This window comes from Hemicordylus capensis, chromosome 15 (assembly GCF_027244095.1).
Source record: "Hemicordylus capensis ecotype Gifberg chromosome 15, rHemCap1.1.pri, whole genome shotgun sequence".
Lineage (NCBI taxonomy): Eukaryota > Metazoa > Chordata > Lepidosauria > Squamata > Cordylidae > Hemicordylus > Hemicordylus capensis.
In genome coordinates, this window is record NC_069671.1 from 6505692 (window position 1) to 6522913 (window position 17222).

At 42.1% G+C, this 17222-nt stretch overlaps 2 protein-coding genes and 1 non-coding gene across 7 annotated transcripts in view; all 3 read left to right on the forward strand.

Annotated features, from left to right (window-relative positions):
* Positions 1-648: 648 nt before the first annotated feature.
* RANBP1 (RAN binding protein 1) lies at positions 649-13398 on the forward strand. 2 transcript variants are annotated; one of them, XM_053280355.1, is made up of 6 exons: positions 649-879; positions 3718-3854; positions 6489-6646; positions 7338-7466; positions 8539-8604; positions 11072-13398. In XM_053280355.1, the coding sequence occupies exons 1-6, from the start codon at positions 865-867 to the stop codon at positions 11194-11196; spliced, it is 630 nt and encodes a 209-aa protein (XP_053136330.1). In that variant the 5' UTR covers positions 649-864; the 3' UTR covers positions 11197-13398. The 2 variants fall into 2 exon arrangements, with proteins under 2 accessions (XP_053136330.1, XP_053136331.1); XM_053280356.1 differs by having other exon boundaries at positions 11075-13398.
* Positions 9888-10019, forward strand: LOC128338276 (small nucleolar RNA SNORA77). The gene has a single exon (XR_008312563.1). It is a non-coding gene; the product is annotated as a small nucleolar RNA SNORA77 (small nucleolar RNA).
* A 1729-nt stretch (positions 13399-15127) lies between the features above and the next one.
* Positions 15128-17222, forward strand: part of ZDHHC8 (zinc finger DHHC-type palmitoyltransferase 8) — a 151159-nt gene continuing 149064 nt past the window's right edge. Inside the window, exons 1-2 of one of the 4 annotated variants that reach the window (XM_053279974.1) lie at positions 15847-15923; positions 16018-16093. The gene's annotated coding sequence lies outside the window, so the exon portion shown is untranslated. Of the gene's footprint in view, positions 15475-15846; positions 16094-16595; positions 16621-17222 lie in introns of those variants that run through there. The other 3 variants (XM_053279976.1, XM_053279978.1, XM_053279977.1) reach the window with 3 other exon arrangements.

Below are 17222 nucleotides of genomic sequence, written 5' to 3' on the forward strand. Positions count from 1 at the left end.
GGCGGTGCACGAAAGTTAACATGCTGAATGATATTTAAAAAACTTAAAAATCAGTTAACAGTAAAAACCATAAAACACACACACAGAGAACACAACCACCCTTTAAAAAAAAAGACAAGCAGGGACCATATATTCGTTGTATATCTTATTTATTTATTTATAAAGAGCAGCAAAAGAGCCCTATGAAGGGATAGGGCCAATAGCATCTTTGCATACAGAAAGTCCCAGGTTCAGCCACGGCCATCTCCTTCCTGGAACCCTGGAGGGCTGCTGCCAGTCAGCCGTCTGGATGGGGCGGTGTCTGTCTGTCTATCACTGGGCAGCTTGCAGACTGAAAATCTATATCCCTTTGCCGTGAGGTCCCACTCTCCCTCCAAGGACCTCTCAGTCAGAACCGTGTCCATGCGTTGGGGTGATCCTCCCAGCGACAACCCTGTGAGGTAGGCAGGCTGGGGAGGCAACGGGGAGAAGGACGCGCAGCCCAACCAACCAGCCCAGGGCTGCCCTCGCGCGCCAGAGCGCAGGCGCCCCTCAGCTTGAACCAAGGCGCGCGAGGGAGCGTGGGATGCGGGGCAGGGAGAGAGAAGCACGCGTCATTTCCCATCAGCCCTTGCAGCAACGGCGCGGGCTCGCGCGGATGAGGTAAAAAGCGGGAGGGGGCGGGGCGCCGGAGGAGGACGCGGGAGCAGGCGCAGGAGCGAGCGCGCGCGCGTGTGTTTGTGTGTGTGTGGAGGCCAACGGCGGAGGGCGCGAGCCACACCGGCGGGCGGACAGTTGGGCCGGCGAGGGGAGCCAGCGAGAGAGACCGGGCGGCCAGACACCGCACCGACCCACAGCAGGACACCGCGCCCCGCTCTCGCCGCCATGGCCGAGACGAAGGTGAGGGTCGCGCGGGACCCAGCCCCCGCCGAGGGGAGGCAGCAGCGCCCGTTGGGAGCGGGCGAATCCCCCTCAGGCGCAGAGCGGGGGACGGGTGGAGGAGAAGGGGAAGGCGGGCTGGGGGTCCTCTCCCGGAAAGCGTGCGCGCGGGGTCCCCCGGGGAGGCGACGGGAGGAGCGGCCTAAGCGCCGCCGATCCTGCTTGGCTCCCGCAGGGCCTGCCGAGCCGCCTCCGACGACGGCGCCCCCCAGCACGGGCAGCAAGGCCCCGGCGGGCCACGTGTGCGGCCGCGGCGCGCGCCTCGGGCCCTTCGGTTGGCAGAGCAGCTCCCCCGCCCCCCACGCGCCCTTCTTGCTCCTTCCGCTTCTGTCTCGGCCGCCGCCGCCGTCTCTCTTTCCCCGCGGGGGTGTCGGCATTTCCGCCGCCCGAGGCCAGCCCCGCGTGCCCCGCCAGTTGCCCGACTTGGCTGGTTCCACCTCTTCCTCCCGCGGTTGGGAGGGCTCCTCTGCCCGCCCGCCAGCGGGCCCAGCAAAAGCGCACTTGGCATTATTTTCGCTTTTGACTTCCCAGTCGGGCTCTTCTGGAATGAATGGGACACACATGTCCCCAAAGCAAGGGCTGCTGGGTTGAAGGCAGGGCTGTTGGTCTTTTTCCAGGGGGGTGGGTCCTCCCCCCCCCCCCACCACCATGCCCTGAGTGCGGAATTGGCCTCCTGGCTCGACATTTTGTTGTACTTCCTTCTAACTGAATTCCTCGGTATCAGGCGTGACCCTGAAGCCACGATGTCCGGTTGCTAGGAGCTAGTGCTGCCTCCCAGAAGCTGTTCTCGGAGGTTTCCCCCCCAACGTTTTTCACAATATGCAAATCTCCATGAAACCTGTACTAGTCCTCTGGAGATGCATGCTGATTCTTGGAGACTCCCAGCTAATCCTGGAGGGCTGGCCATCCATGTTCCCTGTAACGGGGATTCTCAGATGTGTTTGACTATAGTTCCCATCATCCCCAGCTCCAGTGGCCTTTGCCTGTGGGTGATGGGAGTTGTAGTCAACATCTGTTACAGGGAACGTTGCTGGCATTCCTTGAGCATCTCTTCCCCCTCCTTTCCAACTTGGGCTCCAGTCCACAAATGTCTGTGCTACAATCCTACATGTGTTTACTTGGACATTGGTTTTCTCTGTTCAGTTCCAACTAAGTTTAAATAAAATTGCAACCTCAGTCTGTTACAGCAAGCAACAACCAATTATTTTCTTACCTTAAAGATTAACAGATGTTTTGTGGACTAGAGTTTAATTATCAGAGGCATGAAATGTACTCTGGAGATACACAACCTATAAAGCCTGGTTAAAAAAATTGCTTGCATGTATAATAACTACTTTACATACATCTGCCAAGTAAGGGTGACACTTCATGTATCTGGGCAACCCCTGCTACCAGGACAGAGACACCTTTCAAAGTGATTATTTGCTTTATATTTAGAAGGGGGAGAGCAACTGGCCCTGCTCAGCCCCAGTACAGCATTCACCAAAATGGTGAGTGAAGGCTCGTTTGAGCATTATTATGATTATTTATTATTATTTATTTGATTCAACCCTTCCAAAAATTGCTCTGGACAGTTTACACAGAGAACTAATAAATAAATAAGATGGATCCCTGTCCCCAAAGGGCTCACAATCTAAAAAGAAACATAAGATAAACACCAGCAACAGTCTCCAGCTGCTGGTATGCTGGGGTGGATAGGGCCAGTTACTCTCACCCTGCTAAATAATCACCATATTAAAAGGTGCCTCTCTGCCAAGTTAGCAGGGCATTCCTCAGAAGCAAATTGATAGATTTATACAATCACACATGTTTTTTGAGATAACAAAAGGAAATCTTTGTTCCACCTCCTGTTACATTAAAGAATCACCCCATGAAATTGATTAGTGGACTGTTTGGAACTGACAAAGCAAGTATTGTTCCATGCAACACACAGCTAATTTACAGAATTCATTTCCACAGGATGCAATGATAGTTCTCAAGTTAAACACATTGATGGAAGAGGTATCTATCAACAGCTTTTAATCTATCAACAGCTATTAGTCGTTATAGTTAAATGAACTTTCATGTTCAGAGACAGTATATCTGTGAGTATCAGGTGCTGAGGACATACAGTGGGTCAGGGCTGTTATCTTTGTGCCTTTAGCGCTTTCTGGAGGCATCTGGCTCGACAGCAGGATGGTGGACTAATAATGGTCCCTCTAATCCACAGGGCTCTTATGTTCCTATAAAATGTCATTCTGAAGAATTCCATAGGAATCTAAATTATAACCAAGTGTATACCAGGTTTTCCATGCAGATATACAGAGTCTGACACAGTATTTCACATCCTTAGAATCGCAGTTCTCATTCTTGGCCAGTATAGTTATGAAAAAAAGTTTTGGATTGTTTTAAGCAGACTGGAATGGGAGGGGCTGGATAGAGCTTCCCATAGAGGCCTCATGTAGATTGCTGCCTCCCATGACCCTCTCTCTTGACCCCAAATTCATTTCTCCCAGATAAATGACATGAGGTTTGTCTCATTTTGAGTAATGATGAAATTAATTTACTCATAATATATACGTGAGATTAAATAATATTTATGTGTGTTCTATGAAAACTGTTCTGAGAACTTTGAAGAGTGGTATATAAATTTCTGTAGTAGTTGAGTGAAGAGGAGTATTTCTAAAATGTGTCCTCATTCCTGGAGATAACTGTCCCAAAGAGGTAACCTAATTAAGTGTAATGGGCCTTTAGCAGCACATATTAGCAGCTTTGTTTTTAAACACACCTTAGGCTTCCTTATGTAATTCTTTTCCACAGGAGACGCATGAGGAGCATGACTCAGCAACTGACCATGTAGATGATTCTAACCATGACCCCCAATTTGAGCCCATAGTTTCTCTTCCTGAGCAAGAGATCAAAACTCTTGAAGAAGATGAAGAAGAACTGTTTAAGATGTAAGTAAGATGATGATGATGATATGTTGGTAGATATATAGATCCAGGTTCTTTTAAACATTCCTGAACCTTGCGATCATGGATTTCCCCTTCCATGCACAAGGGGAGAAAGATTTCTACTCCTAATTGGCTTTGAACTAGCTGGGATTTGCTGTGACATCTGAATCTGGAAATTTTTGGCTTGTTTTAAACATAATTTGGGAAAAGCCATGATATGCAACCAGGATATTGTGGCTTATTCGCAAATTACAATTAGAACAGGCCAGAATTTCCCAAATTCTGATGTTGTAGTGAATCCTGGTTTGTTCTAAATGCTGACTGAAAGTGGAAATCATCTTCACCAACACAAAAGCCTGAAAACATGCAGAACCAGGATTGAACCATGGTTTCATGTAGTATCAGAACCCACTGTCTGCATTGGGGCCCACTAGCGCCCTGCAAGATAAAAAGATAGAGGAGAACCTGAGGATTTATGGGGGTTCCATTCTCCACAATTACCATGGAGAGTACTGCAGGCCTCGAATGATCCAGCCATGCCCTCGAAAATTTGGAAACTGTCAGTTTTAAAGTGTTTTTGTTTGTTGTTTTTGCAAGGGGTTTTCAGGTAAATGGTGGCTGGAAATGACCACCTCCAGACATTTCTGGCTGCCTCCGACCTGTGGATATGTGGAATTAACCCCTGGTGGGCTGGTCCCCACCCCTGGGCTCGTGTTCCAAGGCTGGGTGTCAATTATCTAGCTGCGGATACTCGAAACTGATGCTGATGTTGGAACCGCGTATAGCAAGATCTGTCCATAAGGATTCTTTGCTCCCAAAGTCACAACGTGAAAAGAAACTGCTGCGGTGTCTTTGGGTTGTTCAATCCCCTGGCATTGCTGCCTCTTAATTGGCTTCCTCTGAGCGCGGGTAAAGAGGCTGCCTGGTGCACCTCTGCATGAATTACTATTCTGAGTTGACTTCTTCTAATTATGAGACACACCCACAAGTGACACATGCAGAAACATGGGGTGAGCTCTGAGGGCTGGTAATTCTGCCATTTCTATGCATTTCAGATTGTGTGGTGTGGAGCAAGACAGTATCATATGAATGTGTGAATTCCAGAAAATACTTGTAGAGTTTAAAGGCGGTGGGGGAGATGAAGCGGCCTGTTTGTGAATAATACCAATGAAATAATCCTGTCCCTGACAAGTTCAGTGTGTAAATGCAAAACACTAGAATTCTATTTACAGGGTTGTTTATCAACAGCTTGCTTTCATTGTCCTAATGTACTCACATGAAGCACAATCCTCCACATTAGCATTGTTGATAAAAGATAAATGTTTTATATTTATGCTTCAACGAATTCATTTGATTTAATAATAAAGATTGGCAATGTTTACTCTCACATATTCTGAAGATAAACTTCAGGTATAAATAAAGCAGTTTTGTCTTCAACTTTAATTTTCAAAAAGAAAGTGCCACATTTATTAGAAGTTGGGGAAATGCTGTGGTATGACTGTCTGCCTAAAGAGCAATACTTTAACACCTTTATTGAAGTTGGCATTTATTGGTCAACTTTCCAAGCTAGAACTGTACCACAAACAAGACTGAATTCAGTGGTATCAGAATATGTATTCCATGTTGCTGTTCTGAAGTCTCATTTCGACTAAGCCAACACTTCCACTTGTATCTGCCCTTCATAGAAATAATCTTGGGTGCTCCCAGTGTACCAGATAAAGCCTTGAAACAAAGGATATTTGTACAGAGAAATAGCAAGAAAATGCCCTGAAAAAAATGGTGAAGGAAGCTTTTTTCATTATTTGTTTGCCCTCTTTAAGTTAGAAAATTTCCAAAACTCCTTAACAAGTAAAACACAAAATCAAACACTGAAATGTATTACAGTCATAACATTCCAACAAACCAAATACTAACAATGACCACCATAGTATTGTTTAAAAAGCATTGGAGAGTAAAATAGTTTTAACTTGCTGCCTAAAAATCAGTAAAATTGCTATATGGTTGTCTCTTGGAGTATATCCTAAAACTGTGTCACTGATACCGAAAAGGCCTCTCTGTTGTTGCCACCCACCTAATATCTGAAGGCAGGTGATTCAGGAAAAGGGCCTCTGAAGATGGTCTCAAAAAAGAGTCTGGGGAGATGCAGCCCCTGCATATTGAGTTGATGACAATATGAACATCTTGAATTACAAAGCAACATAGCATGTCATTATGTAGTGGTTATATTCAGCAATTTAGGATTTATTCTGTAATTATTCTCATTTAAGGTAGACCCTAAAGATTCTTGTGTGTGCTGAAGAACATGCACAGAACTGGGTATCTGTCTCATGACTGAAATCAATGTCTCCTATAGTACCAAAAGAAATATTAATCTTAAGACAATAAGTAACCTCAACTCTTCCTCCTTTGCCTGTGTATTGAAGTACTGCTGCCCCAATTAAGAATAACACATACCCTTATAACTTGCAAGCACCTCCTAGTGAGAGGAAATTGATGGAAAGAAAAATGTTCAAGGGGAGAACAAGCATTATATGGGATGTCATGCCACATTCTTTCATACTAAAAAGCCCTGGTTCAGTATGATGTCTGAAATGTAGTCCTGTGCATGAACTCGTGGTTTTGTGTTTCCCCCTGAAGGCGTGCAAAGCTGTTCCGGTTTGCATCAGAGAATGATCTTCCAGAATGGAAAGAACGAGGCACTGGTGATGTAAAACTTCTGAAGCACAAAGAGAAGGGGACCATCCGCCTCTTGATGAGGAGAGATAAAACCCTGAAAATCTGTGCAAATCACTACAGTATGTGATCTGGTACACTATTCTCCCCAGTACAGGATAGTAGTTAGATTATGAATATTTTGTAGCCCAACAACAAAGTAAATGCTAATAGTGGGAACAGTATATCTGCCGTGAATAAAGCATGGGACAAGCCTTTTAATATTGGCGTTTCTTAGGACCAAAGGTGATGAAGGACCTTCTGTGTGTTGAGGAGGACCTAGGATGCCCATGGTCCTGCAGAGACCAGTCTCTACAGACCAATTCACACAGTCCAGATCACAAGCAAGGTGCACTGAGGTACAAGGTGCAGGAATGTGCCTGTAGAGCAAATATCTCAAAACAGTGGTTGAGTCAAAACGGGGTGGTTGAGGAAGGGCCAGAAATCTGCCCGTTGTCCTATCAGTGGCATTCTTAATGCCTATGACACCTACACAAGTCTAAAGAGAAAATAACATTTTCTTAAAATCACACAGTCTAACTTAGCACATCTAAATAACAGTGGCATCAATTTGGAATGCAACCATGAGTGTACATAGGTAATATCCAAGGAGTTGTGCATTAGGTTCAGGTCTAACCAAGAAAGGAATTAAATACAAATTTTAAGTCTTTTTGTTAGAAAGGGGAAAAAACTTGCACACAGACTACCTTCAAGGATATATTATTGCATTAGTGTGCTACCTATGCCTAACCATTTTTTTCTTATTTCCTCTAGTTACACCTTTAATGGAGCTGAAGCCCAATGCTGGCAGTGACAGGGCATGGGTGTGGAATACACATGCTGACTTTGCAGATGAGAGTCCTAAGCCAGAACTTCTGGCAATTCGATTTTTAAATGCAGAAAGTAAGTTGCAAAACACATCTGAGGTAACTGCCTGTATGTGAGTTAGAAAACAGCAGCAAGATGCTTGGGGTGGGGGGAGAACGGCATGTTAATTAACTTTGTTTCCTTGTTTCATGCATGGTGTAAACTAGACTTTAAACACCCTGGGCTGGTGATGGAGTGACACAGTCTTCTAGTAAACCACTATTGCGTCTGGCTTTCTGAACTATCCCCTTAATGTAGCCTCTGGAATATTAGACATATTTTGTTATGAGTAGCTTTTGACTCCCTAGTGTTGAACAACAGTGACCTCTAGTGGTCATTTCTGCTAACTCATAACATAACTGACTCAAAACATAAGCCTTTTGACAAATTAAGTTTTAAAGGTAGTGTGCGATCCATGTAAGAATCTTCAGTAGTTTGTATTGTATTGCGCAGTGGTACATGAACTTGGATGTTCAGATTCTAGTTGTTAGGTTAAAGTCTTCACTACACTTGCCTGCACAACTAAAGAGGCAAGCTACATTTTATGCTGGAAAGTGGCTTTCCTTTAAGAGAACACCTTCTCCAGAGCTCTGCCACTTATTTAGATAATCTGGGGAAGTCAGTCTGCAGCTACCACTAGGTCGTCTGGTCAGGGGCAGGCCTTCTCTGTTGTCACCCCAAGGCTTTGAACTGCACTCTGCCACAATAGAGCTTCCCCATCTCTGACAGCTTTTTAAAGGGCTGTTAAGACACACTTACTCACTCAGACTTTTAATTAGATTTTTAGATCTCATTGTTTTAATGTTTTAACTTTGTTTTTAATCTTGTAAACTGATTAAATAATTGATAAAAATTAATATTTTAAATGTAAACTGCTTAGACTATGAGTTGTAGTATACAAATAGGCTAAATGAATAAATAAAATAAATGAGCAGCTGCAGTACAAGCTTGAAAGATATGGGCTGCATGTGTGTACTGACAGTTACTTGACAAAGCACAGTGTGTAGATGTGAAGGGGCTGTATGTTTGCCCCGGAAGTTTGAACTATCTGTGACAAACATTTTGAGTGCCTAGATCCACCCTGATGATGATTAACTTCCTTAAACAGATGCACAGAAATTCAAGGCAAAATTTGAAGAATGTAGGAATGAGGTTGATAAGAAGGCAAAGAAAGGTAAGATTTCTGATTGATTTGTTTGTTTTTCTCCTGGCGCAGAAATATTGCAGTTGAGACTTGAACGTTTCCACAAATGGTTCGAATACATATTTTCAGCTTGCATCAAGCATTAGCACCTCTTCTTGCTGCAGCAGTTATGTAGGAGTGATGGGGTCCATTTCATATGCCCTTCACTGTTAAACTCAGCATTGGCACTTCTGAATCTCTCTGTGCATTACTGTCCAGCCTTGTTCTTTACCCTGTGTTGGTTTCTTGATCATACTCCACAGTGGCAACATCAAAGTGGCATAATATCCCTTGTGTTTTTGTCTGAGGCTCCCCCACATTCGGTCTCGTAAGGACTCACTGCTTATGAAAGAGTAGGCAAACAGAATATTCTTGTGGTACAAATAATGCTTGGTTAGCCTTATTCAAAGCCATTCATTGCCAAAAGAAGTAAATCTGCACTTTCTTTTAGAATGCACAAGTCGACTTCTGTATTAAAGCTGCATATAGGAAACTCAGTAATCTTGGAGGCCAGTGGTTAGGAAATGAGAATACTGTATACTGCCTGTGTTGACCAGTGCAACTTGGCATATTGACTTCTGCCCCCCCCCCCCAAATCTATTTAAATTAAAGCAACACCCAGAAATTGAGAAGCATCTTTCCCTTAGTTTGGGGGTTTTTTTTAATGAAAGGCCATTATTCATGCATGCCTTTACTTCCCATCTGCCATCTCAGCAAAGGAGCTTGCAGCATTTTCTCCATATATGTGGATGCAGGAGTGAGGCTTACCCTTCCACTTGTAGGGAGATGTACTGATGTTTTATGTGAGTTGCGTATGTATAACCATTGGACAAACTGGAATAGACAAAGCACAAGTTAGTTGCTATCAAAACTAGCATTCACTTGAATGGCTCTCCTATAATGGATAGAATTATTTGCCATACTGTTCTCTGCCATCATGTGAGTCTCCGTGCTCCCGCTAACAGCTACCAGGAATGTGGAGTGTGTGGGTGGAGAGACCCAGTGACAGGGAGCTATGTAGTAAGTAGGAGCTTAGTATGCCCTGGTTAGTGATCATGCAGTGGGGGAGAAGGCACCCACACGGAAACTAAAATAAAGTGCATAACGCACCAGCTTATTCTTACCTCATTGGGCAGAATAAATATTTGTTCACATTAGGGTACCTTTTTTGTTCCTGGTTGGATCAGTTGCCCTTTTCTGGCAGTCTCCTGTTGACAACCCCTCAGTCTTGCAGCTTATGGCTAAGCAGCTTCCAGTTGTGTGTATGCTTATTGGCAGGCTCACTCTGTACCTGACTGCCATATTCAGTCAAGGTGCTTTTTAGGCCTGCTAGAGTAATGATCCAATATGTTGTGAACACTTCTCTACTTGTGGAAGTCTGTTTCAATTGATTTTGGCACATCCATTCTCATGTTGGAAACTTTTAAGAGGTTCTTGTTAAATCTGTAAATTTAATATCCTGCATTTTAATCATGCCTGCAAGGTAAATAATTTCTTTACTTGATCAGAGCAATGGTTACTATAAAATGACTTGTTTTCTTACTGTCATTTCATAGATCTGTGCAGCTGCAGTAATGAGATGTTAAAAATATTGTTCTCCGCAGCACTCTATTGCAGTGGAATAGTCAAGTGCTTTGTAGTGGAATGCACAAATGTCATTCTTGGTGTTTTGTAGTTCAGAAATTAGCAAAAACCCAGAGTTTCTTGAATTCACTTGCCAGCATTTCTGTGTCAATTGTGAAGTGTTAGTTTTACCCTGCAGATTGTGTTTAGTGAAGGAAAGAACATACTGAGACATTTGGGAGGAAGTATTTGCATGGAGGAAGCTTCTAGTTATTTAATAACATCACCTTGGTGGGGTGGGGCAGGGCTGTGTGTGTCAGTGTTAAAAACAACAACAGTGCTTAAGATCTGAGATAAGATGTTTATTTTATTTGAATATCAAAGATATAAGGCCCTGCCTATGAACTGGAAGTTCTGGAGCAGACCAATCAGAGGGCTTCAGGCTGCAGCACTATAAGTGCTTGAATTTTGTTGTGAAAGGCACACATAAGCTTGATGTTGCAATGCTGTTTCCATTCAGCATCTCTCTGCTTCTGGCAGCACTGGAGGACCTGCCTGCCCCTCCCTCAGACTGCAACAATAATATTTTGTCCAATGCAAAAAATCTTTATTGTATATTGTTTCCACACTTCCTCCAAACAACTTAAGGCAGTGTACATGAGGGGTTATTCTATTTTATTAACCTTGTGAGGCAGAATGTAGAGACTTATCTAAGGCTATCCAGTAAATGTCGTAGCTGAGCAGAGACATAAGCCTCTCTGATGGAAGGCCCCTGCACCAAACTGTCCCTGCTGTACTGAAACAGTTGCATTTTTCCAAGCATTGTTTCCTGTTTTTAGAGCCTACTAAACTATCTAATATTATCTCTTAATGTCTTTCATCTAATGTCTCTTAGCAGGAACAGACAAAAATGATAGTGCTGATAAAGTTGCCGAGAAACTAGAAGAACTTTCTGTAAAGGAAGAGTGCAAAGAATCAGAGAAGAAAGAAGTCAAGGAGAAAACTGAAGAAAGTCAATAAATCATCTTGAGCCTTGTGTTTTCTTTTTCTTAATTTTTTTTAATTTTTACAAGGGACTTTATAAAAAACTGTATTCCAACATTTGAATTTTTTTTTAAGCTTTTGCCCTTTTTGAAGAGATCTTCAGAAATCCATTCCCCAGTCATGAAAATGTACTGTGCTAAACTTTCTTTTCCATAGTGGAAACACTTATTTATAGTCATCCAAGAGAGTGAATAAAGCTTTGAAAATGGTATCAAAGGACATGACCGAGTTTTCTATATGCTTCAAATGCGTGACTGCAATTCTTACATTGGGTTATATTTTTGAGTGCATATCTTTAGATGAGATGTAGTATAACTGAATTATACCAATAGAAAAGGTACAAGTAATAAAGATGGATGTTGTCTGTTGTGACTGAAAGCTGTAATGACTGAAATAAGATACTTTATGCTATGGTTTCTTTCCTTGTAACTGGGATTTGAGTGGACTTCATGCTTTCATGTAGCTTTGTTACAGAAAATAGAAATGCCCCATAGAATGTAATGCCATAATCCTAGAGAGTTTCCAGCTATGGTGCTTCAACATATTTGTGGTCTCTAATGGCCAGTCGTAGATCAGGCCTGCTCAACTTAGGACCTCCAGCTGCTTTTGGACTACAACTTCCATAATCCCCAGCCACAGTGGCCAATAGACAGGGATTATGGGTGTTGTAGGCTAACATCTGCAGGAGGACCGAAGTTGAGCAGCCCTGTAGATAAAGACTGAACATATACTTTGAACACTTGAGTGAGTGGAGATGGGCATTGACTGGCAATGAAGCAACTTTATATTGTACTATACTTCAGAAACCTTTCCTTTTGCATGACAAGAATGGAAAATCCGTATGGATCTTGGGTAGTTTGTAGAATAGATGGGACCATAGACATGGAGTCCTGACTCCTGCTTGACTTTCTAGAACTTCGGTTTAAATCTATTAATTTAGCACAAATATTGAGAATTTTATATTGTATCCAGTTTTGCTGTCTTTATGATGGCATGTCCCAGTAACTTTCTGGGAGAGATGAAAAAATTGACTTAGAGTGACTTCTGGCTTTAGGAAAAGGAGCAATCAGCAAAATCTTGGTATAAGTATCAAGATCTGACTGCTCAACCCCATCAGGTAAGAGAGAGGGTTTTATTGGCCAAATTGTACGATAAACTATTGAATATTGGAGCAAAAATGTTTTACTGCCTTTTTAATGCTACTGGTACTAGAAACAGTCACCCCATTGCATTTGCTAAAAGGGTAATCTGTATGGAACTTGTTTCCATCTGCAAGTCATTCTGGATCTCTACTGGGATACACCAAAAGGTGCTGGTCTAGTACACAGGGCTTGTGCTCATACTGCCAAATTGTGATCATTGCTGATAATGCCAGTCATCAGAATTGTGGGGAAGAGATGCTCTTGCATACAGCTCATGGCTGCACAAGTGTGTGTCTGGATTGGGGCCTGTCTCCATCCAAGTCTGTTTTTTTATAAATTTATACTGTCCCGCCTTTTGTTCACTGTGTAATTGCTCCCCAAACAATTTTAGTAGAGATTGTATATCAAGCTTACAAGGTGAGAATAATTGATGGGAGAGTCTTTAAAGGTTCGAGCTTCCCATGTCTGCATTGACTGTATCTTGAAGTGGGTGTGTAGATATAAAACATTCCTTTCCTTTTGTCTGTAATAGTATGCACAGCACTTATTTTGAATGCAAGCCTTACCTCATTCAAATGAATGACAACACTTCAATTTAGTTTAATGGATTTGGGTTGCATTCTTGTCTTTACCTAGAACTATACATTTGTCCTTGGTTCTCTACTTAAACTAAAATCCAATGTAATTATTGGATGTTCATTAACTTCTTGTTCTTTCCAGATCTTAGTGCATACTGTTAACTACATGGTATTTTGCTGTTTTATATTTGACTCTTAATGCCTGAGTCGGTTAAGACAGAATATCTTTGGGCCTTTCTATTTTGGAGGGGAAAATACCTCAACTGTTCCCTTAAGGACTCTTGCCAGTATATTTGATGCTGATTGTATTTGAAGGTTTAAAACATTGTCTGTCTCTTCAGGAAACATAATAGATACTCCATGTGTGAAAGCCACCGTAAGCAAATTTTGATTTATATTGTCAAAAGGAGGGTGATGCTCACCAAACTAATTTCAAAATAAATTAAACTTAATCATTATTGTTTGCTTGCTTCAGTTCTTGAAACAGCAAAATATAGGGGTGTTCCAGAAGCAGAAGGCATGATATGCCATATTTTACATGTGCCTTTATTAATTCAGAGCGTTTTTTATGGTTGATGGCCTTTGCTTTAAAGTCTTTGCTTTATCCTAGAGTGTGTGTGACACACATGTGTGTCCTCAGACCCCATTGTATACTCTCTGCAGTGAATATTCTTTTGCTCTGTACCTGTGGCATTTCACACATTGTGGCTACTCTGTTCAATGATGCCTTGCTGATCAAAAGATGGTGCTTGCATCTTAGCAATAGGGCACCTTTTAGCCCTTTGTGCATCCTCCTCTTAAAGAGGGTAGGCTTATGTTGTGTAGAGAAACCTGCCCCTTTGTACATCACCTGCTCATGCCTTTTATGGGAAAAAATGTGTTTCAAACTGGAACTGAAGCCATACTAATAGGATTAATATCATGCTTCTGTAACTTCATGTATGGAATATTTTTCAGCACATGCAAGATTAGTCTGGATATTTGCCACTTAATTCTCAGTTGTGTCTATATCTTTATTCCTTTGGTTTTAATAGTAACAATCTGGCAGTTAGTCTATGTCAACAAACAGCAGGAAAAAGTATAACTCGATCTTGAGAATGGCACAAATAAAATTCTATTACAAGGATACAGTGGGCAGGATCCAGACTGCTAGTCCTGATAAAGTACTATTGAAATAAAGGAGGCAATTTGGTCATGACTCGCTTTAGACCCATTAATTTCAATGGGGCTTGGTCATGACCAACTAGTAGCTATGGCTTCAAAGTGACAATAGATTTATTTATTTACATTTCTAGCCTGCCCTATACCCAAAGGTCTCAGAGCGGGTTACAATCAAACAAAATAGACAACTAGTTTTTAACTAGTGAAATTTTTAATCATTAAATATGCTAATTAGCAAGCAGATGCAAGAGTGCCCTTGTATCTAGCTTCTATACAAAATCTGATGCCAGCACTTCAGTGCAGTACCCATATACTTAACATTTCACACCATAAAAGTGCTGCTTTTAAAGTGGGGAGGATCCAAAGCTGATATTCTTCAGAATCAAAACAGATGGGAATATATTTTTGCAGTGTTCATTTAAAAAAAAATCTCTTCTTTTGCATCTCTTCAGAAATGTTCAAATTAGTGCTGCTGGGGAAATGTATATCAAAGCTTTAAATCAGAGCTGCAGAACTTGGGCCCTCCAGCTGGTTTTGGACTACAAATCCCATCATCCCCAGCCACAGTGGCCAATAGAGATGCTGAGATTTGTAGTCCCAACACTTTCAGGCGGTCTGAAGTTGTGCAGACCTGTTTTAAATGTTCAGGGGTCAATCATGTCATTAAGCCCCCGGCTAACTAGGCAAAGAGGCACCTTTTAAAGTGATGATGGACTCGTATATTTACCAGAGGAAGAACTATCCCTTCCCTATCCAGCCCCTTCTGGTTTCTTTTTTAGAATGGTGACAGGGAAAATTCTTGTGTGTTTCCTATGTAAACCACTTTGGAAACTTTTTTTAAAATTGAAAAGTGGTGTATACAGGTGAAACTCGGAAAATTAGAATATCATGCAAAAGTCCATTAATTTCAGTAATGCAAATTAAAAGGTGAAACTGATATATGGGACAGACGCATTACATGCAAAGCGAGATAAGTCAAGCCTTAATTTGTTATAATTGTGATGATCATGGCGTACAGCTCATGAAAACCCCAAATCCACAATCTCAGAAAATTAGAATATGATACTCTGAAAAGTATACAGAATATGATACTCTGAAAAGTATACAGTGTACTGTGCTTGATTGGCCAGCAAACTCGCCTGACCTGACCCCATGGAGAATCTATGGGGCATTGCCGAGAGAAGGATGAGAGACATGAGACCAAACAATGCAGAATTGCTGAAGGCCGCTAATGAAGCATCCTGGTCTTCCATAATACCTCATCAGTGCCACAGGCTGATAGCATCCATGCCACGCCGCATTGAGGCAGTAATTGCTGCAAAAGGGGCCCAAACCAAGTACTGAATACATATGCATGCTTATACTTTTCAGAGGTCCGATATTGTTCTATTCGTCAATCCTTGTCTTCTTGGTTCCATGTAATATTCTAATGTTCTGAGATTGTGGATTTGGGGTTTTCATGAGCTGTACGCCATGATCATCGCAATTATAACAAATTAAGGCTTGACTTATCTCGCTTTGCATGTAATGTGTCTGTCTCATATATCAGTTTCACCTTTTAATTTGCATTACTGAAATTAATGGACTTTTGCACGATATTCTAATTTTCCGAGTTTCACCTGTATAAAAATAAATACCAAGACAAAATCTTCGGGGGGGGGGGGGTTGTCTGTGCCAGTCTCACATTTGGAACCTTCCAGAGCTTTGCCTCAGGTCAATTTGGCGGGAAAAAACTGCCCCATTGTGGCATAGCTAGCACTGCTCACTCTCCCTCAGTTTAGGTTTGGGTTTTTTGGACACTTTCTGAAGAACCTTTCTCTTGGTATTAGTGTCTTCTTACTAGTGTCAAATGAGGGGGGGTCCCTTGTGTGTGTTCCTTTCTATCCTTGTGTTTAATACGTATATCTTTTACGCAGGGTTTTTTGCCTGCTTTCTGAGGAAAGGAGGTTTACAAAACGTGTGTGTTTCCCTCTAATAGCTTTTTTGTACTAGGTAAGAATCCTGTTAAAAGAAATGGAAAAGACTCGATAAGTTAGAGCATTTTTATTAGCCCCCAATCCCACCCTGACTGCTGCCATTGACTTATGGCTGTTTGTTTGTTTGTTTGTTTGTTTGTTTGTTTGTTTGTTTGTTTGTTTGTTTGTTTGTTTGAAGTGTGCATTATGTGGGTGTTCTTGCAGGACACTCAACTAACAAGCCCCTGTTCTGTTTAGAAGAACAAAGATCTTTGGTGGGTTTCCATTGTCACCAATTAGTTTGGAAGCTTATTTTATTCTGGAATTATTTTAATCGGGTCTATTAATCAGTGCTGCTTTGCACTGCAACAGTCCAATAGTGTGTCTCTCGAAAGACGGTTGATCTTCAAAATAAGTCTTAAATGAAGGTTCTTTAACGAGGTGTAGAGCAGGAATGAATGACTAGGTTTTACTCTGGGTAGAAAATCCAGAGCTCGGCTCCAACGTGAAGCCAAGGAAAAGGCGGAGAACACAATGTGCAGAAAATGAAGAGGCCAAAACAGTGTGTGTATTTTTAGGAGGCTTAAACAGCTAGCTAGATGGCTCTGTCTCGGTCTCTGACCACAGCATTAGATACATACAGATGTTTATATACATTCAGTATCTTATTAAGTACATAACCCTAATAATAATAATAATAATTACTATTACATTAATATCCCGCTCTTCCTCCAAGGAGCCCAGAGCAGTGTACTACATACTTGAGTTTCTCGTTCACAACAACCCTGTGAAGTAGGTTAGGCTGAGAGAGAAGTGACTGGCCCAGAGTCACCCAGCTAGTTTCATGGCTGAATGGGGATTTGAACTCGGGTCTTCCCCGTCCTAGTCCAGCCCTCTAACCACGATCACATACATCCTATTAGTAGCCAATATCTGTTTGCAAATGTTCATAGCAGCAACTCAGAACTTAGCTACGTTGTGTTGCCACAGACGCTGGATCACACAAAATGTTTAAAACGTATTAAGATGGGGGTTCTCAAACAGTCCCCAGTTATTGGACTACAGCTCCCATCATCCCCAGTCATTTGGCCATGGTGGCTGGCGATGATGGATGCTGTAGTCAAACAATATCTGAGGAAGCATGTATGAGAACTCCCAATTTGAGA

What these genes read in the sequence shown, in the direction of transcription:
- RANBP1 (XM_053280355.1), top strand. An exon ending in TCGATTTTTAAATGCAGAAA is followed by an intron (nt 7,467 to 8,538) that starts GTAAGTTGCAAA and finishes TTCCTTAAACAG; the next exon opens with ATGCACAGAAATTCAAGGCA. An exon ending in TGATAAGAAGGCAAAGAAAG is followed by an intron (nt 8,605 to 11,071) that starts GTAAGATTTCTG and finishes AATGTCTCTTAG; the next exon opens with CAGGAACAGACAAAAATGAT.